The 24,123-nt window shown below is 37.0% G+C and overlaps 2 protein-coding genes across 2 annotated transcripts in view; one reads left to right on the top strand and one right to left on the bottom strand.

Moving 5' to 3' along the window:
• Positions 1-24,123, bottom strand: part of LOC149710061 (lysosomal cholesterol signaling protein-like) — a 138,553-nt gene that overhangs the window by 57,290 nt on the left and 57,140 nt on the right. The window lies entirely within an intron of this gene.
• LOC149710062 (ras-like GTP-binding protein rhoA) overlaps positions 1-24,123 on the top strand; it is a 45,520-nt gene that overhangs the window by 11,843 nt on the left and 9,554 nt on the right. Inside the window, exon 2 of the mRNA XM_089858692.1 lies at positions 8,779-9,335. Within this exon, the coding sequence (XP_089714818.1) occupies positions 9,240-9,335 (96 nt within the window). The 5' untranslated portion in view covers positions 8,779-9,239. The remainder of the gene's footprint in view (positions 1-8,778; positions 9,336-24,123) is intronic.

Below are 24,123 nucleotides of genomic sequence, written 5' to 3' on the forward strand. Positions count from 1 at the left end.
AAACCTGCCTATCTGCCTACCAAATTTTTGACAACTTAGTTATGAACCAAAAAAAAAAATCCTACACAGTCGAGAAATCTTGCAACGGAAAAACATAGATCTCTCTTCTTCAGAGCTGACTCAAAAAATATGACAAAAATAAAAAAATCCCCATCCGTAGCTTGAGGGGAACATTTATTAATTAAAAGCTGCATGGTCTGATTTATATTTAGAAGCAAAGACGCAACGGGTTTTGGCATCGGTAGGCAATTTTGGACCACACATTAATTTATGGTACAGTACACGTTGCTAACCAACAAAATAACGTCTAGGCTTTTGGCCTCCTTTCTTAATTAGGGATATACCTTGTTTTGAGGTTTTAATTAGACGTTAATTGGATGAAGACAAGCGTATTTACGTTTTGGGTCTATTCGACTCGTTCTCGAGGCTCTAATTTGTTCGCAGTTATGTCAAAAATTAATTAAATAATTAGTTAGAGGTAGATTTTGGAATATTATTTATTGACATGGAACAATTAGTGTTTTGGAAAACGAAATTGGGAATACTTTGACAATTTTTAAGAGAGGATTTTGAAGAAACTAGAAAAATTTTAATCATGGTCGAATTCATTGATTTGGCTAAGTTTTTTAATGCATAATATCATAAGTTCATAAGATATGTTCTGTTCTATGAGTTTGACATCTCCTATACTTCGTAATGCTAACTCTAGACTTACAGCTCGAGCTAGTTCGAGAACGACGGAAGCGAGAATTGAAGTCCTACACTTGGTGGTTAATTTTGCAGGACTTCCATCTAGTCCTATTTAGTCTGCATTACTAAGCCTTTGACATCACCTCACCAGGCGTCGCTTTACGAAGGTGAATCTATGACCTCACTCACTCACTCACTTCATGACAAACTCCAGTTTGTAACTAGTCCCAAACTTATGGAACATATCTTATGAATTAAAGATACAAGTCATTACTGAATGGTTAATTTTGCAGGACTTCCATCTAGGTCCTATTTAGTCTGCATTACTAAGCCTTTGACAGCGCCTCACCAGGCAATCATCGCTTTACCTCGAATCTATGACCTACCTCCCTCACTTCATGACAAGCTCCAGTTTGTAACCAGCGGTGACAAACTTATGAAACATATCTTATGAACTAATATTAACGATATCAACAGTGTATAATTATTTTAGAAATTTGTTAGAACACTCCCTATCAATGAAAACATCATGTAGGCCTACTATCAACTTCAACCCAGAACATATCTTCATCAAAAACTTCTTTTATCTAACCCACCCTGTGTTTATAACCAAAACGTTAGGGTAGGGTAGATTTTTGACGTTGGCGTATTTGAAAGATAAATCCTTCTTTTGAAAAGATGAACGCGGAACGCGCAAAATTTCTAAGGAAAGGAAAAAGATTTTGGGTGGATGAATTCCTTCTTTCCTTGGACCCAAATCCTCCAGACTGCATGCAGCCAGCCAGCCGCCTTTCCTTTTACATCAGTTCAGGAAACTAGCCCCCAATATATATATATATATAACGTTGGAAAAATATACGCTTTGCTTTATAGGAACTGGCATAGAGATGAAAATCGCTTTATTGGTGATCAGGAAAGCGTGAAATCACACTACACTATCAATGCCCAAGCCTGTGATATGAATAAAAATCAAGCCTTTTATGAGCCTGTTTGCCAACATCAGCCAAAAATCTAACTCGATTTATGCGAAAAACCGAGCGCCTAGACAAACACCGAATTTAATTTTAAGTCTATCTTTGAAATGTTAAGTACTGTCAACAAATCAAAAATTAAGTATGCACTGGGGTCTGGGGTCGATGAAAAATTAGACTTTGGTAGTCAACAGTATGTTGTTTATTATGTAAAGTCTAGTCTCCTAGATTCTTTGGTCGACCAATCACGGCTCTATTTAATTCCCCTATCTTTCTTTTTTTGTGTCTATACAATTAAGAAGAGTTCACCGTGCTTTTGAGGCATTCGGGCTATTTAAATATTTTTGGGTCTTGTGACTAGGTTAGTTTAAAAATGACTTATTCTGATTCGTGGTCGAGGTCTTCCTGTGTAGTCTGTACTAAGCCTTTGACAGCGTCTCACAAGGGCGGCATCGCTTTACCTCGAATCTATGACCAGGGATAGATTTAATTTTAGAAGTAGGAATGGAGAACAGAGTAATATGGGCGCGCGTCAAAGTCCCGGATCCCCCCTTCCACGGGACGTGAAAGAAGAGGCGGGTCATAGCAACAGAGGCAAAAAAGGATTACATATTTTTCGCCGTACCCGTCAGCAACGTCATCAGAACGTAGTTTAAGTGAGTGAACCAATAAGATAATTTAAACTTTTCGTTACATGTTCTCCATTCCTACTTCTAAAAATTAAATCTATCCCTGCTATGACCTAAGTCACTTCATGACAAGCTCCAGTTTGTAACCAGTGACGATAAACTTATCATGGAACTTATCTTATGAACTTATGGCTTAATAATTACAGTCGTACAATTCATAAACGGTCGATTCAGCTAACCATAGACCATTTTTCAACTCATTATATTTAAAAGAGTCGACACTTCTTCGTTAAAACTAAAGTTCTTTCATTAACGTGAATAGAAAAATCATAAGAACAATTTAGAAAACTCATTAAAATGTATCCGACTTATCCATCTCGAGTCTACCTTAACTAAGAAAAAAATTAAAAAAGGGCGGGAATTAATTCTTAGTTGGCGCAAAATCCAAAGCCACGAAAAAAACATAATCAATCTAGCAAAGTAAGATCCCATTGCGCTAGAAAATCACTCGAGCGTAACACTTTGAGAAACCAGAAAAAAAGAAAGAAGAAATTGAAGAAACGTTCTAGCTGCATGCGGCGGCATCTCCTTCCGTAAAAATACTAACAAACCATTTTATTCCGTACTTTAATCTAAAACTGCGTGCTGCTGCTACGTTTATTTTTTCTTTTCCTGACTAATCTTGGTTACCATCATCTCAAAGAATAAAAGGTTGCACAAAAAGATGAAGATTAAAATCCCCCAAGATATAAACCAAAATAAAATGAAAACATCTTTTTGTGAAACGCGCCCATAGCTGTTTTCTATTATATCATACGTTTATAGATTCCATAAGTTTGGCACTAGTTACTGGAGAGATTGGATGAGGAACGTTTGATTCTGGAGTACTTAGTGTAGTTGGCTGTTTTAAAAATCGCATGATTTCAGGAAGTATATTTAATGTCACACTTATGGAGTATATCTTATAAACGTATGATAATATTTTGAACAAAAAATTGGGTTCCCTTTTACTTCTGCATTTCTCGCGCTTTTCGTTTTCCATAAAACACCAGATATTTATTTCCGATACCGATTTTTTTTATTTGATTGTTAGGGAGAGATGGCAGAAATTTGTAAATGAATCAAATAAAACTATTATTTTGGTTTTCGCAATGAGACTTTATATATAAATGGTTATATATATGAAAGTTATAATAAAGCTACTTGGGAAAATTATAGTAGAATAGTCAAAGTGATAAAAATTAGATTTATTTATATTGTAAAAGTATGAATAAAGTAGTTATATTTTGTATTTTATAAGCATTAGATAATAAAAAGACTTAATTGGTGTATATTAAACGGTGTAAACAGCGGTAATGAATAATATTGTCAAAATATATAATAGCATCAGCGAATTAAGTAACTTATCTAACCGCCATTTTGCAATATGGCCGTCTGTTAAAAAAGCTCTCCTATTACTTTAGAATATCAAATACCTGCAAAATTATCTCCTCCTCTTTTAAGAACACTCTGCATATAATGAGACATAATATACGCTCGAACCAAGTCTTAAATTTCTAAAATGATTCTAAACTTGCTAACTAATTTAAGTTTCATCCTCACTTTAAAAAGTCACCTGTAAATTATTTCTCTAAAAGCAGTTCAGTATTTTCTCTTTAATTTTTATTTATAGCCAATTTAATTTTGAGCTTGTAAAATTCGGAAAAGGGGTGGGATATTTATCCACAGTTAAATCCCGCAAGTTTCAAAAATCACTTATAAAACTTTACATAAAATTGAAAATGTTATACCCACTTAACTTTCTGGCTATAGCCCAATTTAATTGGACCAGCAAGTCCGGACATGGACCATTTGAAGTTTAAGTGCTTTTAAAAGTGTTTTTCTATAAGACACTTTTACTAAGGCTTCCTTTACACACTACATCCTGTCAGGGAGGTGTAGAAAAGGAGTCGCATCGAGGGATGAAATAGTATTCTAAATCGCGAGCCTAGACTGCTCCCACTGAGGGAGAAAGGGGTCGTAACCGATTACTTCTTGTCACGTGGGTTACCGTTTGTATATTGAGCTAGAACTTTGCGCCCTCTATCCAACACAAAATGTACTATTTTCAAAAACGTCTTGTACTGATTGCGCTTGTAACTACAGCCACAGGGTGCTTGATCTATGTATGAAGACTGTCACAAGAGGGCAGTTAGGAGTGAGATTTTTACTCCAATCACCCTTTTTCCCCGTTGTGGGATTTAAAGGGACTCTAAAGAAGGTTGCGGCGGGTAAGTAAAAATTATTTTAAATACGTCACAGCCACCACGTGACGCTAAGACTCCGAATGCAGTGAGACTATAAACTATTCTAAACTAGCTTTTCACAAGGCTGTAGCACATTGGAAACCACGCCTAGCCTCGGTCACGTGTCTCTGACGTATTTCAAATAATTTTTACCCACCCGGCGCTGCCTTCTTTGGAGTCCCTTTAAGTTGTACATACAGTTGTAAGTTTAAAAAATTGCTCCCCGATCTTGTAAATCTATCAATTTTAAGAGTTTAATATTTCAAAAATGAGCTTCTTAAGGTTTAAATCGACACGGAGCTATATTACATGGCGCGGTTTAATTCGAACTTGACACTCCACTTTCAGGAGGGGGGGGGAGACTTGAAATTTATGCTAATTAGTTTCTTTAAAAACCGCTTACCACGAGAACGGCCACCATACTCATCAAAATGGTAATTTTTAAAAGCCTGTAAACGTACAGTAAGTACCCCTCTATTTATGTCCCCGTTTAAGGTACTTATTTTTAAAGTTATTTAAACGATCAATCTAACAACCCGTTAACTAGACTTAATTTTAATCTAATTAAGTTAATTCCAATTAAAGGAAAAATTTAATGAGTTCACAAAGTACCGAAGAGTATTGTTTAAAAGGATAGAAGCGTTTACTTTAGTTGTTTTAAATACTTGAAAATTTAAATATAAAAACCACCTAACTCGACTTAATTTTAATTATAAGTTAATTCCACTTGAAGGAAAAGTTTAATGAGTTCACAAAGTACCGAAAAGTATTGTTTAAAGGGATAGAAGCTATTAATTTGGCAGTCTTAAATACTTGAAAATTTAAATATAAAAACCTCTTAACTCGACTTAATTTTAATCTAATTAAGTTAATTCCAATTAAAGTACTTAAGAATATTGCTTAAGGGGAGAGAAGCAAATAATTTGATAGTTCTAAATTCATGAAAATTTAAATCTAACAATCCCTTAACTCGACTTAATTTTAATATAATTAAGTTAATTCCAATTAAAGGAAAAATTTAATGAGTTTGCAAAGTACGGAAAAATATTGTTTAAAGGGATAATAGCAATTAATTTGCTAGTTTTAAATACTTGAAAATTTAAATACAACAACTGATTAACTCGACTTAATTTTAATCGAATTTTAATTATAAGTTAATTCCACATAAAGGAAAATATGGAATGAGGTAGTACCGAAAAATATTGTTAAAAGGGATTTAATTTGGTAGTTTAAATACTTGAAAATGCAAATTTTGCAAAAAGTCGAAAACAATTTCGAAAATAAAAAACAAAACAATTTGACTAATTTTTAACATTTACGAATTTGACTAAGGCATGACCTCCTTAACTGTGTCATTTCCTGATTTATACGAAAAGATCTTTAGTTCACGACTGTTTCTATTTGCTTGATCTTGGATTATAACGTACATTAGACGTTCAATTAAACCTCTAACAGCATTATCACAATCTAACTTTCCACCAAATAAAAAGCTATACTCTGATGATGAAATTGTACCAACCTATTAAAGGCCGACTTCCACCGAAAAGGGTTCTTACGAACTGAAGACCGTGCATCGATTCTTAACAATAGAGCGACCGTGCCAATTTTCGAGTCCCCACTGGGGCAAAATTTGGAGGGGTTCTTACGAACTGAAAACCTTGCTATGCGGGTTCTTACGAACTGAAGATAAACAATAGAAAGTCTCTTAAATATTTTATTCCCGATTTTTACGACCCTCTGAAGGAAAATATCTATTGTTTATCTTCAGTTCGTAAGAACCCCCGTATCAAGGTTTTCAGTTCGTAAGAACCCCTCAAAATTTTGTCCAGCGGGGATTCGAAAATCGGCACGGTCGCTCCATTGTTACTCTCGATGCACGGTTTTCAGTTCGTAAGAACCCTTTTCGATGGAAGTCGGCCTTTAATCCCCAGAAAACGAGAAAACTCGGGCAAACTGATACGGAAAATTCCTTATAGCAGAAGTATATAATACTACTTCTCTTCAAAGCGGCCAACATCATTGTACATTTATTATAGCAAAGTTAACTAAACCGAATCACATACGTCATGTAAACAATTCCCTCATCATTACTCTAGCGCTGCTAAATTATTTGCCAAGGCGCATGCGCTTGTGCGTTTTTGTCCCACGTCAAGACAATCAAGGTTAGTGCAGGTTGATTTCTGAGGATTTAGTAAGTACCAAACAGTTATTGAATTCACCCTAGCACGGTGCGATAACTACCCATCTGAACTTTGTTGAGCGGGATAGCAAACAAAAATGGCTCCTTCGCCTGGGAAGAATCATGTTACATAACTGAAGTATTAATAGGATACAGAGTGTCATCCTTCTTCTATTACCCCCTTCTGCTTATAGCCAATCATTTATCTGGTACATCGATTCCTGGTTCAGTTGGAAGGAAAACAAGAGGATAGTCGAAGAAAAAAAAAACTCGAAAAAACCAAAACCAAAGTTGGTTTTCTTTTTTTAGGGGAAATGTCTTTTTTTCTGATAGGCGCGTGTATCGAGGTGTAGGACATTTTCCCTAGTTTTAACAGCCCCAATTGAACAAAGAGCAGGTAAAGTGTCGCGTGTCCAATCTCTCAGATTACCTTCAGCCTCTATTCGTGATATTCGAAACTATCTACTAGCTGTTATGTTATCATCACTGGATATAGCAAAACAGAAAGAAAAAGTCTTCTTTCTATAAGGTTTATACCAAGAAGTGATATCTAGTTTATTAGGGAGAAGGTATAAATTCGCCCCCACATTTCCAGCTTTATCTCCAGTCCAAACGTATAGTAGGTCCGGAGTTAATCCCCGCCGCCTCTAAATTACAACCAGCATCTCATTGGTTCTTGAAAACTCGCGTCAGCGCGACGCGAATGACGAAAATTACTACGTATTTTCCGACTGAGGAGAGGCGAAATAGCCTGGCCTCCTTTTACGTCCCCCCTTGTATTTTGAAAGGGGACTGCTGGGACTATGGAATACGCGAATACTAAGGCATCTTATACCTTCTCCCTAAAAAACTAGATATCACTTCTTGTTTATACCTTCTTCTTCAAGAATGGGACACCTTTGGGATTGGAAAGAAAAAGGGCTAGACGTTTTTCAGAGAAAAACTGTTGCTGTCGTTAAGATATTCCTTACTTTTCTTGGCGCCCAATAGATAGGGTATTGAATCTCTTATTTGAAAATATGCAGAAGTCAAACTAAAGTCACAGTATGATATTTTGAAATAAAATTTAAAGAACTTTTTTTGCTTACGTTATCTGAAGTGAGATAGTTTTTAAACTAGGTGATTCTACTTACTTTTCTTGGCGCCCAATCGTATATGAAAATATGCAGAGGTCAAACTAAAGTCACAGTATGATATTTTTTCAAATAAAATAGAGTACGTTATCTGAACTGAACTGGTTTGGAAACTAGGTGATTGTTTTATGGAATTACACGTTTAGATAATATAGTTACTAAAAATAATTAGAAATAAATGAATGAGAGGACCGTGCAATTCAATTTGCTAATTAGTCCCTGTAATAAGTTACAAGTTAAGCCAAACAATACACAAACTAACAAATTTTTTGTTAGAATTTTAGTTCTAAGTCGTGTTCCAGTTTTTGTTACATAAACTTTTTATCTATATTAATTACCATCTAAGGGGTCAACCCGGGTCAAATACCCAAAAATCTCTCTCTAAATAGGTCTTCACGTCGCTAGATTAAAATCAAAACCACTAATTATACACTAAAAATCAAGATAACCAATTATAAATCAATTAAGTTTTCCATTTTTTTAAACTAAATTAAATGTAGGTTAATTTACTCCTTATACATAGTTTGTTATATCATAAAAAAACGTTTAAAACTATAAATTACCACATCATATCCCGAGACTCCATTGTAATTTAAATGTAATTAAAACTCTCTTTATAATTATTATAACAATGGTTTTATAGAGTATCCCGGTTAACAAGGAAAAAAAACCCTCATAATATAACAGAAGAACTTTCAACTTTTAAGAATTGTATCTTTAAAAAGAAATATAACATCTTGGGTGGGTGTCCTAAATTCGCTAGCGAAAATAATAAATCAGATGAAAGTTTTTATTTTTTTTTGTTATTTCTTTTTCTAATTTTAAGTTATAAAGCTTAAAATTTAATATTATAACCTAACAGAGCGTTCTTTATACATTTTATCTTTACAGATATTTCTCTGGACAAGAAAACGAAGTGGTTTTTGTGATCTAAGAAATTTCTAAATTCTGAAAATCCGTCCAAGGATCAAAGACAAAAAACTCGCGAGTGCAACGCCACTATTCTGGATTATTTAAGTTTTTTCAACATCTCACTCATTTGAAGCGAATTTTCGTGAGAAAATCCACTCAACAATTTTGTAAGTGCACGCGCGTGTTACAAGCTCGTGAAACTGAACGAATTCTCCTTCTACAGAAGTTCGCGAATCACGAGAAAATCTCATTTTTCATCCTTTTTCGTTATTTTAGTTTTCGAATTTGTGTTAGGTATTTTATTGTTTATTTTTGGTTACGAGGTTGCATTGTTGTTTAAAAAAAAAAAAAACAAAAACAAGTGTTAGTGAAGTGAAGCGGTTCAATTTAGAGGATTATAACATCAAGACTAACTTTTACGGTGTTCGGTTTTTCTACAAATGGAAGAGTGGAGCTGCAAACTAGTTCTAGTTGGGAATAGTAGAAGCGGCAAAACCTCACTGGTTCAAAGGTTCATTCAAGATCAATTTTTAGAGGTAAGTTCTTTGTTTATAAATGAAAATTTTATCTTCGACGTTTCATACTTAGTTTAAACAAGAAGTGATATCTAGTTTATTAGGGAGAAGGTATAAATTCGCCACATTTCCAGCTTTATCTCAAGTCCAAACGTATGCAGGTCCGGAGTTAATCCCCGCCTCTAAATTACAACCAGCATCTCATTTGTTCTTGAAAACTCACGTCAGCGCGACGCGAATGAGTACGAAAATTACGTTTTTCCGACTGAGGAGAGGCGAAATAGCCCGTCGCCTCCTTTTACGTCCCCCCTTGTATTTTGAAAGGGGGACTGGGACTATGGCGCGCGAATACTTAGGCATCTTATACCTTCTCCCTAATAAACTTGATATCACTTCTTGGTTTAAATTTATTTTTCCTGTTTTAAGTGCTAAGCGTACAAGGTGTGAATTGAATGAACACTACGCGTTAGGTTTTCCCGCGAAGCACTGGAGAGTACCCCTATTGGTCGCCTAGTACCACGTGACAGCCTAACGCGTAGTGTCCATTGCGCGCCGCCATTACGGAAACTTAATTGTGCTTGTATCTTCTTAAATATTGTAGATAGAAACATGGTTCCAATTAACAATATCCATTATTTTATACGCTTTTTAGATAAAAAACAGAAAGAATCTACTGCAGAGTATCCCTTTAAGAGAAAATCCCGATTCATTGATTGGGGAATGTGCTAGCTAGGGTATATACTATATTACAAAGGAAATGCTAAGTTACTATATTTATCTCCAGGTTTATCACAAAAAGGGAAGGCTACAAGATAATCCAATAATCTCATAACCAGTACATTGACTTCTTGCTTCTGAGAAGAGAACGTTATACTTAATCTGACCCAACCGTTACATATCTTTCTCCATACCAAAGACGCGCGGCAAACTGGATTAAGTCACATTCAGGACTCTTTCTCCCTTGGTAAATCACGTGGGGGATGGGATATGAAGCTTATATCGGAGCAGTTAGTGCCTTATTATAGTACCATTTTCAGTGGGATGATCCCATGGCCCGCTAACTGTACTACCAAGATGTATCACACTTCCTAAAATCAATTCGAAACACCATAAATTTATAAGATATGTTACATGATAAGTATGATAATACCTATACAAGTTCGTAATGCTAGAGACTTACAGCTCGAGCTAATTCGAGAACGACGGAAGCGAGAATTGAAGAAATTAACTCGGTGGTTAATTTTGCAGGACTTCCATCTAGCTCATATTTAGTCTGCATGCTAAGCCTTTGACAGCCCCTCACCAATCCTCCCTCGCTTTACCTCGAATCTATGACCTACCTCACTCACTTCATGACAAGCTCCTGTTTCTAAGTTACCAGTGACAAACTTATGGCCAACATATCTTATGAACTTATGAAACATTTAATTATACAAGGAATACGTTGAAGTGTTAGACACCTCCCTATAAGGGAAGAATCAGGGTGAAAAATGATGGCTACATCCCTGAATGGACTATCATTTTAGTTTGTCAGTGACTCTTAAAGGACACCTTCCGCCTCTCGGAAGATCATCCATTATTAGTGACGTGTCGGCTAAAGTCGCGGGACAGGGCGACAATTTATCATGGCAACCTTGAGGAAGGGAGCTATATAGTCGATAGGGCCCAATTCACTTTTTCCCGGGTTTACCATTTGGTTTCCCGAGTGAGATATTTCCCGGGGACCCTGATGCCTCGTAAGGTATAGTTCTAGGGACGCTACAACCCATACCGGAAGAGGTCAATCGTCGGGTACCAGTACTGGGGCGACGTTTTTATTAAAGCCACGCTCGCTTCGATGACGGCTTGGGGTATAGCACTATACCATAGTCGCCAATTGAACCGGGAGGTCTTAAATTAATGGTAGTTTCGTTGTGGGTTTCTATATAATCTTGCCACCGTCTTCTTTCTTGGGGATGACGTCACGTATAGGTTGAAGGGATCCTAAATTTTATAGATGAAGAGTTTACCGTATGGGTTTTTGTGCATACAGCTACGGACTTGATTCATTTAGAAGCTTTGTGCACTGTGTTTTACTTTTCTCAATATAGATGTGGTGTTGTTTATACACAAGTACCCGGTGTTACCCGGATGTTTGAAAGGACAGGAAACCGAGAAGAGTTTCCTGTCTCTATGTTGACACTAAACACTATGGAGTCTTTGGACTGACCCCTATGAAATGGGGTCGGGGGAATGTTTTTTTCAGAAACTAAACATTTTCACAACTTTGAAATTCAATAAATCGATGCTTAATTGGGGGGGTTATTCATAAAGCTAAAATGTTAAGGGTCTACAATAGAGCTTAATGGTACCATAAGTTTATAAGTGATATGTTCTTTCCATAAGTATGACACTTCCTAAACTTGGTAATGCTAGAGACCTTAAAGCTCGAGCTAGTTCTAGCAGAACGACAAGCAAGAATTGAAGTCCTACACTCGGTGGTTAATTTTGCAGGACTCCCATCTTCCTATTTTGTCTGCATTACTAAGCCTTTGACAGTGCCTCACTAGGCGTCGCTTTACCTCGAATCTATGACCTACCTCACTCACTTCATGACAAGCTCCAGTTTGTAACCAGTGACAAACTTATGGCCAACATATCTTCTAAACTTATGATGGTAATAGGGGTTCGCCGTCCGTTCCAACCTTGAGAAGAACTCAAGCAAACCACTTTTAATGAATCCTCTCCCTATTTCTACTGACATCAACGTTCATTCGGTTTGGCAAATCAAACTCGGAAATTATCTAATTGAGACTGTGCATAAACCACAAACATATTATAGAATTTGCCTGAATGTTATAAAGGAGTTACTATTTACATATACATAAACATTCAACCTCAAATCAATTTACTCGTTGACCGTGTAATTACAGAAGCGTTTAAACGTAGCACCGTTGCGTTGGCCCTTCGTGTCAACGAGTCTTTAAATTGAACGATGTATAGTTTCTGGGATTTTCAAAACGGGCTCAGGCCAAGGGTTAGTTAATTCAGGTAACCAGGTTTAGTATAAAAGGAAATAATTTTTATTTCTGAATGAAGGCGAGCCGAGCTTCCAAACAGAATTATATCAACACATAGTAGCCTATGTCACCAGAAGTATATAATACTTCTCTTCGAGAGAAGTGTACCAGCACAAAGCGGGGTGGGTAATTGTAACATGATTCTTCATCCCAACATCATTTTACATTTATTATAGCAAGGTTACTAAACCGAATCACATACGCCATGTAAATAGTTCCCTAATCATTACTCTATTGGCGCTTTTATTTTTTGCCAAGGCGCATGCGCATGTGGATTTTTGTTCCACGTCAAGACACTCAATGTTTGTAGGTTGATTGCTGAGGATTTAGTAAATACCAAACAGTTATAGAATTCACCCTATCACGGTGCGATGCCCATCTGAACTTTGATGAGCGGGAGAGAAAACTAAAAGGGGTGAGCCTCGGAAGAATCATGTTACATAAGTATGAAGAGGATACAGAGTGTCAGCCTTCTTCTATTATCCCCTTCTGGTGTTACGTACAGTTGCATTAACCTATAGAAATGCCACTAGAGATGTTGTACATAGCGAGTCCCACGGGGGAAGTCAGAATGGATATACACTGATCAGGAAACGAAGGATTGAAAGGAGGAAATCCATTCACGTACCAAGAATTAATAGAGATAGTCTTTAGAGGTTTATTGAGTTTCCTACCTTCATTGCCTTTCATAGTATTCACATTTTGAAGGTGATTGTGTCAAAGACTTCCGGGGTTTCCGCGTGAGATTGGGATGATAGTTAATCCATTGGAATGTAACCCGAGTATAAAATTTTAAATTTTTGTTTTAAGGTAACTTAAAAGTTTATCAAATAGAAAAATCATAAACTCGTATTTAATTAAAAACTAAACGGTTTAAATAGTGGCGGTCCGGCTACTGGTTCTTGCCAATTAAACCAAGGAAATGACAATAAAAAATTCCCCAACATGGCATCGATAGTGATTCAAAGTACAAGTCAACATTACACCTTACTTAATTTGCACACCTATTTTCCATGAAATCGCGAGAATTGGAAGCTATAGCGCCCTGGGCTTTTTCCTTGACTTTTCCTAAATCTGTTGAATGAAGCGAAGAGGATCCTAGATCCTTACTTTACCATTTTCCCCAACTAACTTCGTTCAAAGTCGGTATATATATAAAAGGCAACGTCTAGTTTAGCTGGCAATTTAGGGTTCAAGGCGTAACGGTACAAAATCGATGGTATTCGTGACCGAGCTCGGCCTAATGGAGTTAAAGCCTTTCTAAATATTTAATCGCGGACCACCTTCGCCCACTCACTCGCTCTTAATAGTTTGTCCGCTAAGCCTCGGTTAAGAGGTAACTGAAAATGGGACGAAAGGAATATAACCAAAAGAAGATCAGGACGGAATAAACTGGATAATTTTCTAAAGCTATCATTACCTTTAAGACTTCAATTTGTAAGTCACGGGTATAAGGTACTATTGTTATTGGCTCGAAGACGAATGCCTAAATTCTTATTTAATGTATTGTATACCCAATCGAAATGAATCTCAAATTCGTTTTATCACGTGCAAATATAGGTAGGTAGGTCTCGCGCCAAGAAGTAAAAATAACTAACATAAATAGAGAAATAAATACAGGAGTGGAAGGTCTATTAGCTTTGTTAGGTTTTAGGCGCCAACCAAAGTGATGTGTAGAGGCAATTTCTTAACAAATACGAACGCAGCTTTAAGTCTTAAATGGCGGGCTGTTTTACAAATATAAGGAAGAAAATAGTTATTTGGAGCACGTGTGTAAAGGGTATGAACCAGTGACTTCTCAGCGCAAACGCAATACCTTCATCGTTCATTTGAAACAAGAAAAGACACCTAAGACAAAAGTCGACATGAACAACATAACTGTACATAAAACTCTGTCTACCCCAATAAGCCTCTGCAATGTAACTAAGAGGGAAAGACACAAGGGTAAAACATAGCCTTCCATGCGGGCTTATTGGCGCCTGCGCTGTAGGGCACTTTTGGGTCCAGAGAGTGCGCAGAGATGGCAATGTATCAACTCCTCGTACGTCCCGATACCGAGGGTTGCCTAAAGGTCTATTGCATTTCGTGTTCCTCTACAACCCACAAACGCACAAACTAACACACTAACCAATATTCATAATATAACCTACGTTGCGTATAGATTAAATAGTGAAGTTTTTCTTCGTGCCTTCCCTGAAGAGTTAATTACATCAATAAATTTAGTGGAAGCTTACGCCGACGAGTTTTCCCATTGGAAATTTCCAACTCAATTTAGCATGGTTAAGGTTTTTCGCCATTTTGAGACCCATTCCCGGACATTATTTCTCTATGTTTAAAGCTATACTTAAATCTCAGCACGACTAAAAATTTAGTGACATTTTTGGGTAGAAGACACGTTCGCATATTCAACTCCTCATTAATAACGATTAGGCTTAAGGTTTTTCGGGAAGCTCCAATTTTCACTGCAGACCACGTAATTCATAACCACGAGCATGCATGGGAAAAAAAATTGTTATAGCTACATACTTTAACTTAGTATAATTCCAGTTAAAATCCGCGAAGTACCGAGCCCTATTCGCTTAGATCTTGAGACGAGATTATTTATGACAACTTGGATCTCTGCAGAGAACTTTGAAAATATCCACTTGTTAATGCCCATTCAGACTAAATTCTCACGTTCCCGTAGGTCGCGTCCGTACCTAAATTTCCTTGTTCAGACGTTAGAGCAGACAACATAAAACGAGTCGTGTATATGGTGATTTTTGAGCCAAGACTTTTGAATACTAAAGCTGCGAAACAAAAACGACAAATACCACCAAGAGTGCCAAGAAGCTTCATACATGGTCTGCTAATGCATAGCTCACTCAATCACACGTCAATAAGGCATGATCGAGAGAGCTAAGGCTAAAGAAAAGGCCCTAACGATGTGGCGCCATCTCGACACTGGCGCCAACGAAACTGAAAATTTTCAATCTAAACCCGCGAATCTTTTTTGACACGTGTCTAATTAAGCGAGTAAAGCGACTTCACCGACTTGAACGTAAGATTTTAGTCTGGTCTGAAACTCTGAATGGGCCTTTAGCGAGATATGTCTACGCTTAAACCTAGTCTAAGGATATACTGGTGGTTTTGTTATATCAAACACGTATACTTTATTTCGAATTAAACTTTAAAGTTTAGCGTTTTTAAATATAATCTAGCGGTTTGTATTCATCTAGTTTGGAAGCCTGCAAAGGCTTAACGATGGAAGATATATGTACAGTACCTAAGCCTTGGTTTCGGGGATTAACTATTGTTTCTGTTTCAAGTTTTGAAAAGCCCAAAGCTGGGGAATTAAAATTCAAAGTTTACTCGCATTTTGAGTAAAATGCACGTTTAGTTTTTAATATATTTTGTAGCATTTTCATATTTAGTCTCGAAGATTAAAAGCTTTTACAAGTTTATAAGGTATAACATTAAAATTCATGATCAAACGTAGAATCCGTACGCTCTCTTGGGAGTAGAAAAATGTATTTTACCTGAAGTATATAATACTTCTCTTCGAGAGAAGTGTACCAAAAAGAGAGGTAACTGTAAGATGATTCTTCCCAACATCATTTTACATTTGGTGCATGCAAGGTTACCAAACCGAACAAACATCCGCGATAAATAGTTCCCTCATCATTACTCTATTAGCTCTTAACTATTTGCCAAGGCGCATGCGCTTGTGGATTTTTGTCCCACGTCAAGAGAATCAAGGCTTGTGCAGGGTTGATTGCTGAGGATTTACCAAACAGTTAAGAATTCACCCTAGCACGGTAAGTGCGATTCCCATCTGAAGTTTGATGAGCAGGAGAGCAAACAAAAAGGGAGGGTGAGCCTGGGAAGAATCACGTTACATAAATAAAGTATTAAGAGGATACAGAGTGTCATCCTTCTTCTATTATCCCCTTCTGCTTTAACTTCACATTACAGATTATATTGAAAAGGCAGTAGCACCTAAACCAAACCCAACACGATAAAAACTGAAGCTTGTTTATAGCGTTTTAATTTTCTCTGAACGTTTTAAAGATGTTTTAAGCAAGAACAAAGGGTTAGATTTGCGCGCATCTATCCCATTAAATTCAATCTTGAAATAGTTAATTTTTCCACCCAAAAAAAAAAAAAAAAAATCACAATTTCATATAGGCCTAAGTATAATGATAATATCAACTTTGAAGTATTTTTAACTGTTTCTTGATTATTTTTTTTTCACATCAGTTAATTTCTTAATTAGAATTTAAGAAACAATCCTTCATTCCCCCACCCAGTTTTTACCCCCCCCCCCCCTGCCTCAGTGTCTTTTTGCAACGTCATTCGTTCGTTTAAAATAGTATAGCTATGAAAAGCTAAGCCGGCCCTAGATGTGTCGGGGAATTGGGGAGCAGCGAGCCGAGGAGAAAGCGAGTAGCTCGCTCCTCCACGGAGATGGAGTGCTACATAAAGAAAACGAAGAAAAATCAGGGAGCGCGCAAAGAACATGGACAAAACTATCCCCTAGTGGTTACGTGTTATATTATCCTGACAAACGTATATACAGTTCGTTTGCTCCTTTTCTACCCCACCCCCATTGTCCATCTCAGTCTCAGTGTACTCTAGACATAAATCGGTTAACACCGGTGGTTGACCATCTGGTATAATTGAGATATAGCCAAGTTTCTTTCAACTACGTTGCAATTTACACCTGGCATGAACCCTTGTTGGCTGTGGATTTTTTGTTTTTTTTATTTTCATGTATGCGCAGTTTTGTTATGGACTTTGTCTTTATAAACGGACAGGAAAAGCTGTAATTTTAGCGATAAGAGAATATTCAATGCTTTGATATTAAAAGTGACCTTGCTATACTAAAAAAATAAATAGTTTTATTTAAAGGCATTGACGTGTGGGGTATAATTATATGAAATACGTCATAGGCACATGACTGAGGAAAGGCGTGGTTAAAAGAAACTTAGTTCGGGTAATTAAGAGGGAAAGACAGAGGGGTAAAACTGCCTTCCATCTTACTTTTCGGCGCCTGCGCTCTAGGCGTTTTGGGTTCAGAGAGTGCGCAGAGACGGCTGTGGATCAACCCCCTTGTATGTACCTATACTGAGGATTGCCTACTAATTTTTTTCACAACGAAGACGTTTACTGGCGCTACAATCCCGCGAAAAACGAGGACTAGTTGTCCAGTCCCACTGCATGTGGAGTGTCTTCGTATCTTGACGTCATTCAATGCCTGTGACGTATTTCAAATAATTTCTACCCATCCGCCCATTAAGTTACCCCCCTCGTTAAATAGTGACCTGTGAAATTAACTTCCTTGACCTTGATAAACTAGATACTAATCTCCCCTTGCTAGTACCGTGTGATTTTTGTATTGACAAAGCGCCTAGCTAGGTTTCCTATCCCCTATAAAGGGTCTTTAAGATCCGTGTTTTTCCCGAAAATCAACCCGAGTATTCAACAGAGGTCAAGGTGTTCTGCAGGCTTTGAGAAATCAAGTAACAGGATACATTATACTGCTGTTGCTCCTGTTACGTAACGACTATTTTTTTTTTTATCCCGTTGAGGTTTACGATAGAGTAGTATCAGTAACCAAGGTGAACGTTTCATTTTTGCAAAAAGGTTCTAATATAAACAATTTTGATTTTCTGTACCAAGAGGTTATCAACCCTTGTCGCAAATCCCGCGTCAAAGCACTGAGATATTATACCACGAGTCCACGAATCAGAGCTCTCCGTTTTGATTTAAAAGTTGGATAAATTATATAAAATTTTGGACCCATTTAGCTGAGTCAAAAAGGTTGTATTTTCTGAAAATGAACTTCTTCAGAGTGATGAACCCCATGGCATTTTAATTTAGGGAAGCTAAAGCTCCACTATAATTGGTTCTTTAGTTTTCAGCTGCCTGATTGGTTGGTTTACATTTAGTATTGATTCTTGTGACAGACATCACAACCGGAAGTGGATTGGTCTTAATAACTATTGACTCTACATTCAATTCTAGTACTATTTTCTCTAAAAAAAGGGTCGCCGGAAACGAAGCTGTGCTCTAAATAACCCAATAACGTTTCTCTAATATTAACCGAGAAAAATACTTATTGCAAGCAATAGACCATTATGATGTAACAGAAAGGGAAAGACACGGGGATAAACTTTGCCTTCCATCTCGCTTTTTGGCGCCTGTGCAGTAGTCATTTTGTATCATGATTGTGCGCAGAGACGGATGGCAATGTATACCCCCTTTTATGTCCCGATACTAATGGTTGCCAACCCCCTTTTTTAACGTCGAAAAGGTCCTCGTTTTGTATCCTACAGCCAATGCAACTTCGGTTGTTTTACTAACTGCACTTGAACGGGGGGAACACAGTACGTGTAAAAGGGTATACAAGAAAAGACCCAGTTTTTCACGCCGTTCAATTAATCTGGGACGCAATCGAGAGAAAAGATTCTCGCATCAGATTCTAGGTCCCAGCAGTTGAGGCAAAAATCCCAAACCCAAGTTACAGAAAACAAATTCCATGGCTTAACTTCAATTCCAAAAGGGGAGAAACCACCAGGGGAAAGGAAGGAAGAGGAAGTGGAAGCAAGCCCCTCAAGATATAAATGAATGAATCAATTCCATTAAACTCCTCTCTTACCCCAGCTCAAAACCCCACGTGCTTTAAGAAACGAACCGAGTTAACCGAAAAGGACCTATCGAAACGGGAATGAATAGGAACTCCTGTTTAAAGAATCATCAGCTTGATCTGACGCCATTTGCAATGGATATAGATTCTTCGCTGCCGCGCTTCCAAAGAGAATACACCATGAGGAGTGGAAGTTGCAGTATTATTTTTGGTAACCTTCATTTTTAGGTAGGGTTCGAACAGGAGGAGAGACTTGAAAGGGAGTGTTAGTCTAATGCTAAAGAAGCAGTAATATAAATGGAAGGGGAAAAAAGGGAGGGTAGGAATTTTTATCTCTCTCGTCCTCGATTCTAGCTAACGCGCACTGCTAGTGGCGCCAGTTACTACACTACCGCCAGCTCCTACTTCCAGTTCTGACGCATGCGCGCGGACACCGAGGCCAGTGACTGAGCCAGCGCCGGAGAGAGAATAGTTTAGCCACGAAGCGAACCAACACTCCTATTCACATTATTACTCCCTCTTTAGTCTCTCCTCCCTGGTTCTAGTCACATCACGTCGGCTGTTTAGTTGTCTGCTGAAAAAATATTCGTTTCTAGACTTTGTAGTACTACTAAGACTCGGTTCTTTAAGCAGACGACACATTCCAGCTATAAGCCCTAAAACCCCAAGACTTCATTCTTTAAGCAGACGACACAATCCAGCTGTAAGCCACACACACTCCAAGGCTTCATCTTCGACTCCTCTTGGTATTCTCTTTGGTGTCTCCATCTCTAGTAAAAGCCAATAAGCGGTTGGGCGATGGCCGCCGATAGGAATGCCCTCCTCCTCAATTGTAAAGGAGCAAAAAGAGGAAGGAAGGGATGCTAGGATTTTATCCGAATTTATTACCCAATTAACTTTGCCTTTGGAAAAGGTTTGGGCGAATCAATGAGGGTTTCGAACGTTTGCCCAGATTTGGTGGATGATACGTATAAATAAAAACATCGCAGCATTCAATGCACTTTTTTTCTTTGGTTAGCAATAATTATTTTCATTTGAATTGGAAAAGAAAATTAAAAAAATCTTCATTTTAAAATTAATGAAGCATTTTATTTGCACTGCATTTTAATTCTTTACTATTCAAATTATTTTCTAAATTTCAAACCAATAGCTTTAATAAACTAGTGGATTCCACTGTAGCTAGTTGAACCATTCTAAATAGACTATTCCATTAATTCCGCCTTCTTAGGCTATTACCCTTCTGCGAAATGACGCTGGCTCCATCTGGTGTTGCCTTTTTGGTCAAGGGAAATAACCTCCGCAAGTATTTAATGGAATGGTCTACGAACTATACTCTGAATGAAACCAGACCACATTAATAAATTTTATCGATTGAAAATAATCCATAATTAAAATCCCACCAAAATTTTAATTAAATTACACAATTTAATACGGTACTTTCGGCGGTACGTCGGTTATCCTTACACTCAAATAGTTTTAAATAAATTACTTTCTAGAATATATACCGGAAGCAATTCCTTTCATTAATTTAATTAAAATATTAAAATTGAGCCTTCTCGATATTTGGGAAGTTGATTAAGTCTATAATCTTTAAAATTGATGATTTTAATTTACGAGAGATTCGATTTAGGCTTCGACATCGATAAACTACACCTCCTACAAGATTTGTAACGTAAAACTTTGCATATTCGTCTACGTAGTGGCGCGTAAATTTTAGACTCACTGCAGCCGCCGCCATTTTGTACTGGATTTTTAATTCCCAAGAGTGACGCATGAGGTCGTTGCGTCGAACAGTTTGGCAGTTTAAAGGCCCGTTCAGACAGGGCTAAGATCTTACGTTCACGTCAGTAAAGTCGTTTTTCTCGCTTAATTAGACACGTGTCGAGATCAATGAGATAGAATATATATATGAAACCTAGAGTCACAACGTGAGATCTCGAGATCGACGTTTCGCAATACACCTTCTGTCGAGCATGAATCTTTATCAAATACGGGTGGCGCCACCCTAAGAACTTTTTTATTACCGTCTGCTGCTATAATCTGTGTAACAAGCTGTCAAGATAGTTTTTAGACGTGTTAAATAAAATACGCGAGTTAAATATTAAAACTAATAAATAGATGAAATAAAAATCAGAACGATATTTCTGATTGCAAATAAGCAAGTAAAAGTTGTAATTAGTTCCGCTAGAGGCTCCCAGGTGGCGCTGTCACGTTTTGATAAACGTGCTTGATAAAAACAATGTGTTTCGCGGTAAGCCGATTTGAATTGTAACTCTATCTATCTATCTCATTGGTCGAGATGGCGCCACCTCATTAACGCCTTTTCTTTAGCCATAGCTCACCCGATCACGTCTTACTAACGCGTGATCGATTGAGTTACACATGAGTAGACGATGTATGAAACGTTTTAGAACTCCTGACGGTATTTATCAGTTTGAATTCGGCTATTTTAGCATTCCAAAGTCTTGGTCCAAAAAAAAAAAATCACCATAAAATGCGCCTCGTTTTATGTCGTCTGCTCTCGCAGCCGAAAAGAAATGCGACCTACGGGAACGTAAAATTTTACTTTAATCTGAATCGGCATTTAGAAGGTAAATTCTCCCTTGAGGCTCAGTATGGTATTACAAATCCTGTCGGAGGTAGTTTCTCGATGTTCAGACATACGGCCGTTTGTCTTAAAATTGCGGGAACCGCGCGATGAAAACTTTGCGGATAAGTTCATTTATATTGAAATTGAACTTCTATTCTAATCGAATCTCTACATTATTCAAATTTTAGTCGGGACCTTCCTTGGAGCAATACGTCCCGCCTGCGATTAAATTTTAGGACCAATAACGAACTGAAGGCTCGTTTAATTTGAGTGTAATCATTTTAAAATTTATAATCGATATAGTAAATGGTAAATTTAGTAAAGATATTACCTCTACATACACTCGAATTTAGGCGGTTTTAGATATTCACGGATTATGCACGGTTAGGCTTAATCGTTTCAAACATTAAGGAAATAAATAAAGTGTTCTCGGAAATTTGCAATTTTCATCATTTAAAGGTTTGATTAATTTAAATGTTGCAACCAAAATATTAATTTAGATATTTCAATGCTAGTATTAAAGTGGTAATCGTACGCATATTCAATTGTTTCCAAGAACATTAACTACACAACTGCATTTAAAATTTCAAAAATTTCACTACCACGGAACTTGATTTATGCGACTATCTCTTGAGAGCATTTTTCAATATAAAATTAATAGATATACTCTATAATGATTATCTCTTAATGATATTTAAATTATCACAATGCACCCTAATGACGATTTAAAATTACATATATTTAATTAATGAATCCTCTTAATGATCACACTTAATTCATTACTTTGATGAAACGCTTATAAATTCAATTTAAATTAAAATAAATAACTTTGAACTTCATTATGAAATAAATGATATACGTATTAGCATAAGTTTATAAGACATGACTATTCCATAAGTATGAGAGTACCTATAATTCGCAATGCTAGAGACTTATTGCTTGAGCTAGTTCTAGCAGAACGACGGAAGCGAGAATTGAAGTCCTACACTCGGTGGTTAATATTGCAAGACTCCCATCTTCCTATTTAGTCTGCTTTACTAAGCCTTTGACAGCCCCTCAACAGGCGTCGCTTTACCTCGAATCTATGACCTACCTCAGTCACTTTATGACAAGCTCCAGTTTCTAAGTTACCAGTGACAAAATTATGGAACATATCTTATAAACTTATGGTATTATCTAAGCAACGTTAATTTACGGTCGTAATTGGCCATAAGTTCAGAATGGAAAAAAAGTATACTTTCTAATAGTTAAGGTCCTTTGAACGATTTAGAATATTTTATAGTTTTTGTTTCTCGATTTTAGGAGCGAAAATGACTTTTTATCTTTAACGGTTCCCATTGCGGGTCATTAGAAAGATTGCTATGGTAACGTTAGGCTTAGCATTTTCCCCGCAAAATGAAGAAGTTTAGAACTTATTTAAAAAAAAGGAAAGATTTAAAAGGGAGGCTTAGCGTTAGGGCTAGCTCGTAAAGACGTAAACAGGTTGCTTAATGACCCGTATCGAGCTATTTGGCGGGCTTTTTTTTTATACCGCGACACACACGCCACGTAGGAATGGCGGGAAGGTGGAGAAGGGGGAGTTAAGCAGACGACCAAAGAAAAATATTGGATCTAAAAGACCCAAAAATGGAGCAGCATCGTTTATTCCAGGACATATCCCCAAAAATCAAGAAGAAAATAAAACAAGGGTTTAGACTTTAGAGGTGGAATAGAGTATAAGAGTAAAAATTTATATGAATATATAGTTTCACGTCGTGAAGGGGAGGGTCATCTAATATACAGGGTGTTGTGTATGATATTACATAAAGCTAAAACGTAACGGATCTAGATTAGGACGTACGTTCTTAATGGCGTTCAGGAGGGGTTCGCCTTCGTCCCAACGTTGAGAAGAACTATACTCAAATCAGTTCAAATCAACCTTAATTTCCCTAACTTGCGTTACTGGTATCAACAATGCAATTGGTAACGAATTGTAACAACAAAGAAACCAATATTTTTCTGAAATATACAGGTCATCCGTGAAATACTATGCACAATCTTAACTCGAAAACTGTGGCCCTTAGATCAAAATGTCTTGCTATAGTTACGTCATAGATTGATAATGCAGCAATAAGAAATTATTTATTTAAAAGAAGCAGAAAATTATGAATAACTTGTATATACATGTACAAGAACCCGTTATAGTCCACGACGTATATACCTTCATCCCTTCGCTATATCATTTCATTCTTTAAAGAAATATGAAGTGCTTAAATAATCTTTCATTTCCCCCCAAGCAAAGAAAAATACATGAGACTAAGTTAGATCAGGGAGACGATGTATAGAGGGAGCCAACAATGTCATAGTTTGGGGAAGAGACTATCTTGCCACAAGAGGTAAATAACGCTCCTCTTTCAGGACCCTCCGTTTAATGAGACTAGTCACGTGATCTGAATCGCAAAATTCAAATATAAGTTACCCAAATTATAGCAATAAAACCATAAGTTTATAAGATACCTTCTATAAATTTTACACTTCCTATACTTCGTAATG

Source organism: Phalangium opilio, unplaced genomic scaffold (genome assembly GCF_054372755.1).
Source record: "Phalangium opilio isolate 3A_F unplaced genomic scaffold, DU_Popi_V2 ptg000011l_1, whole genome shotgun sequence".
In the NCBI taxonomy this organism is placed as follows: domain Eukaryota; kingdom Metazoa; phylum Arthropoda; class Arachnida; order Opiliones; family Phalangiidae; genus Phalangium; species Phalangium opilio.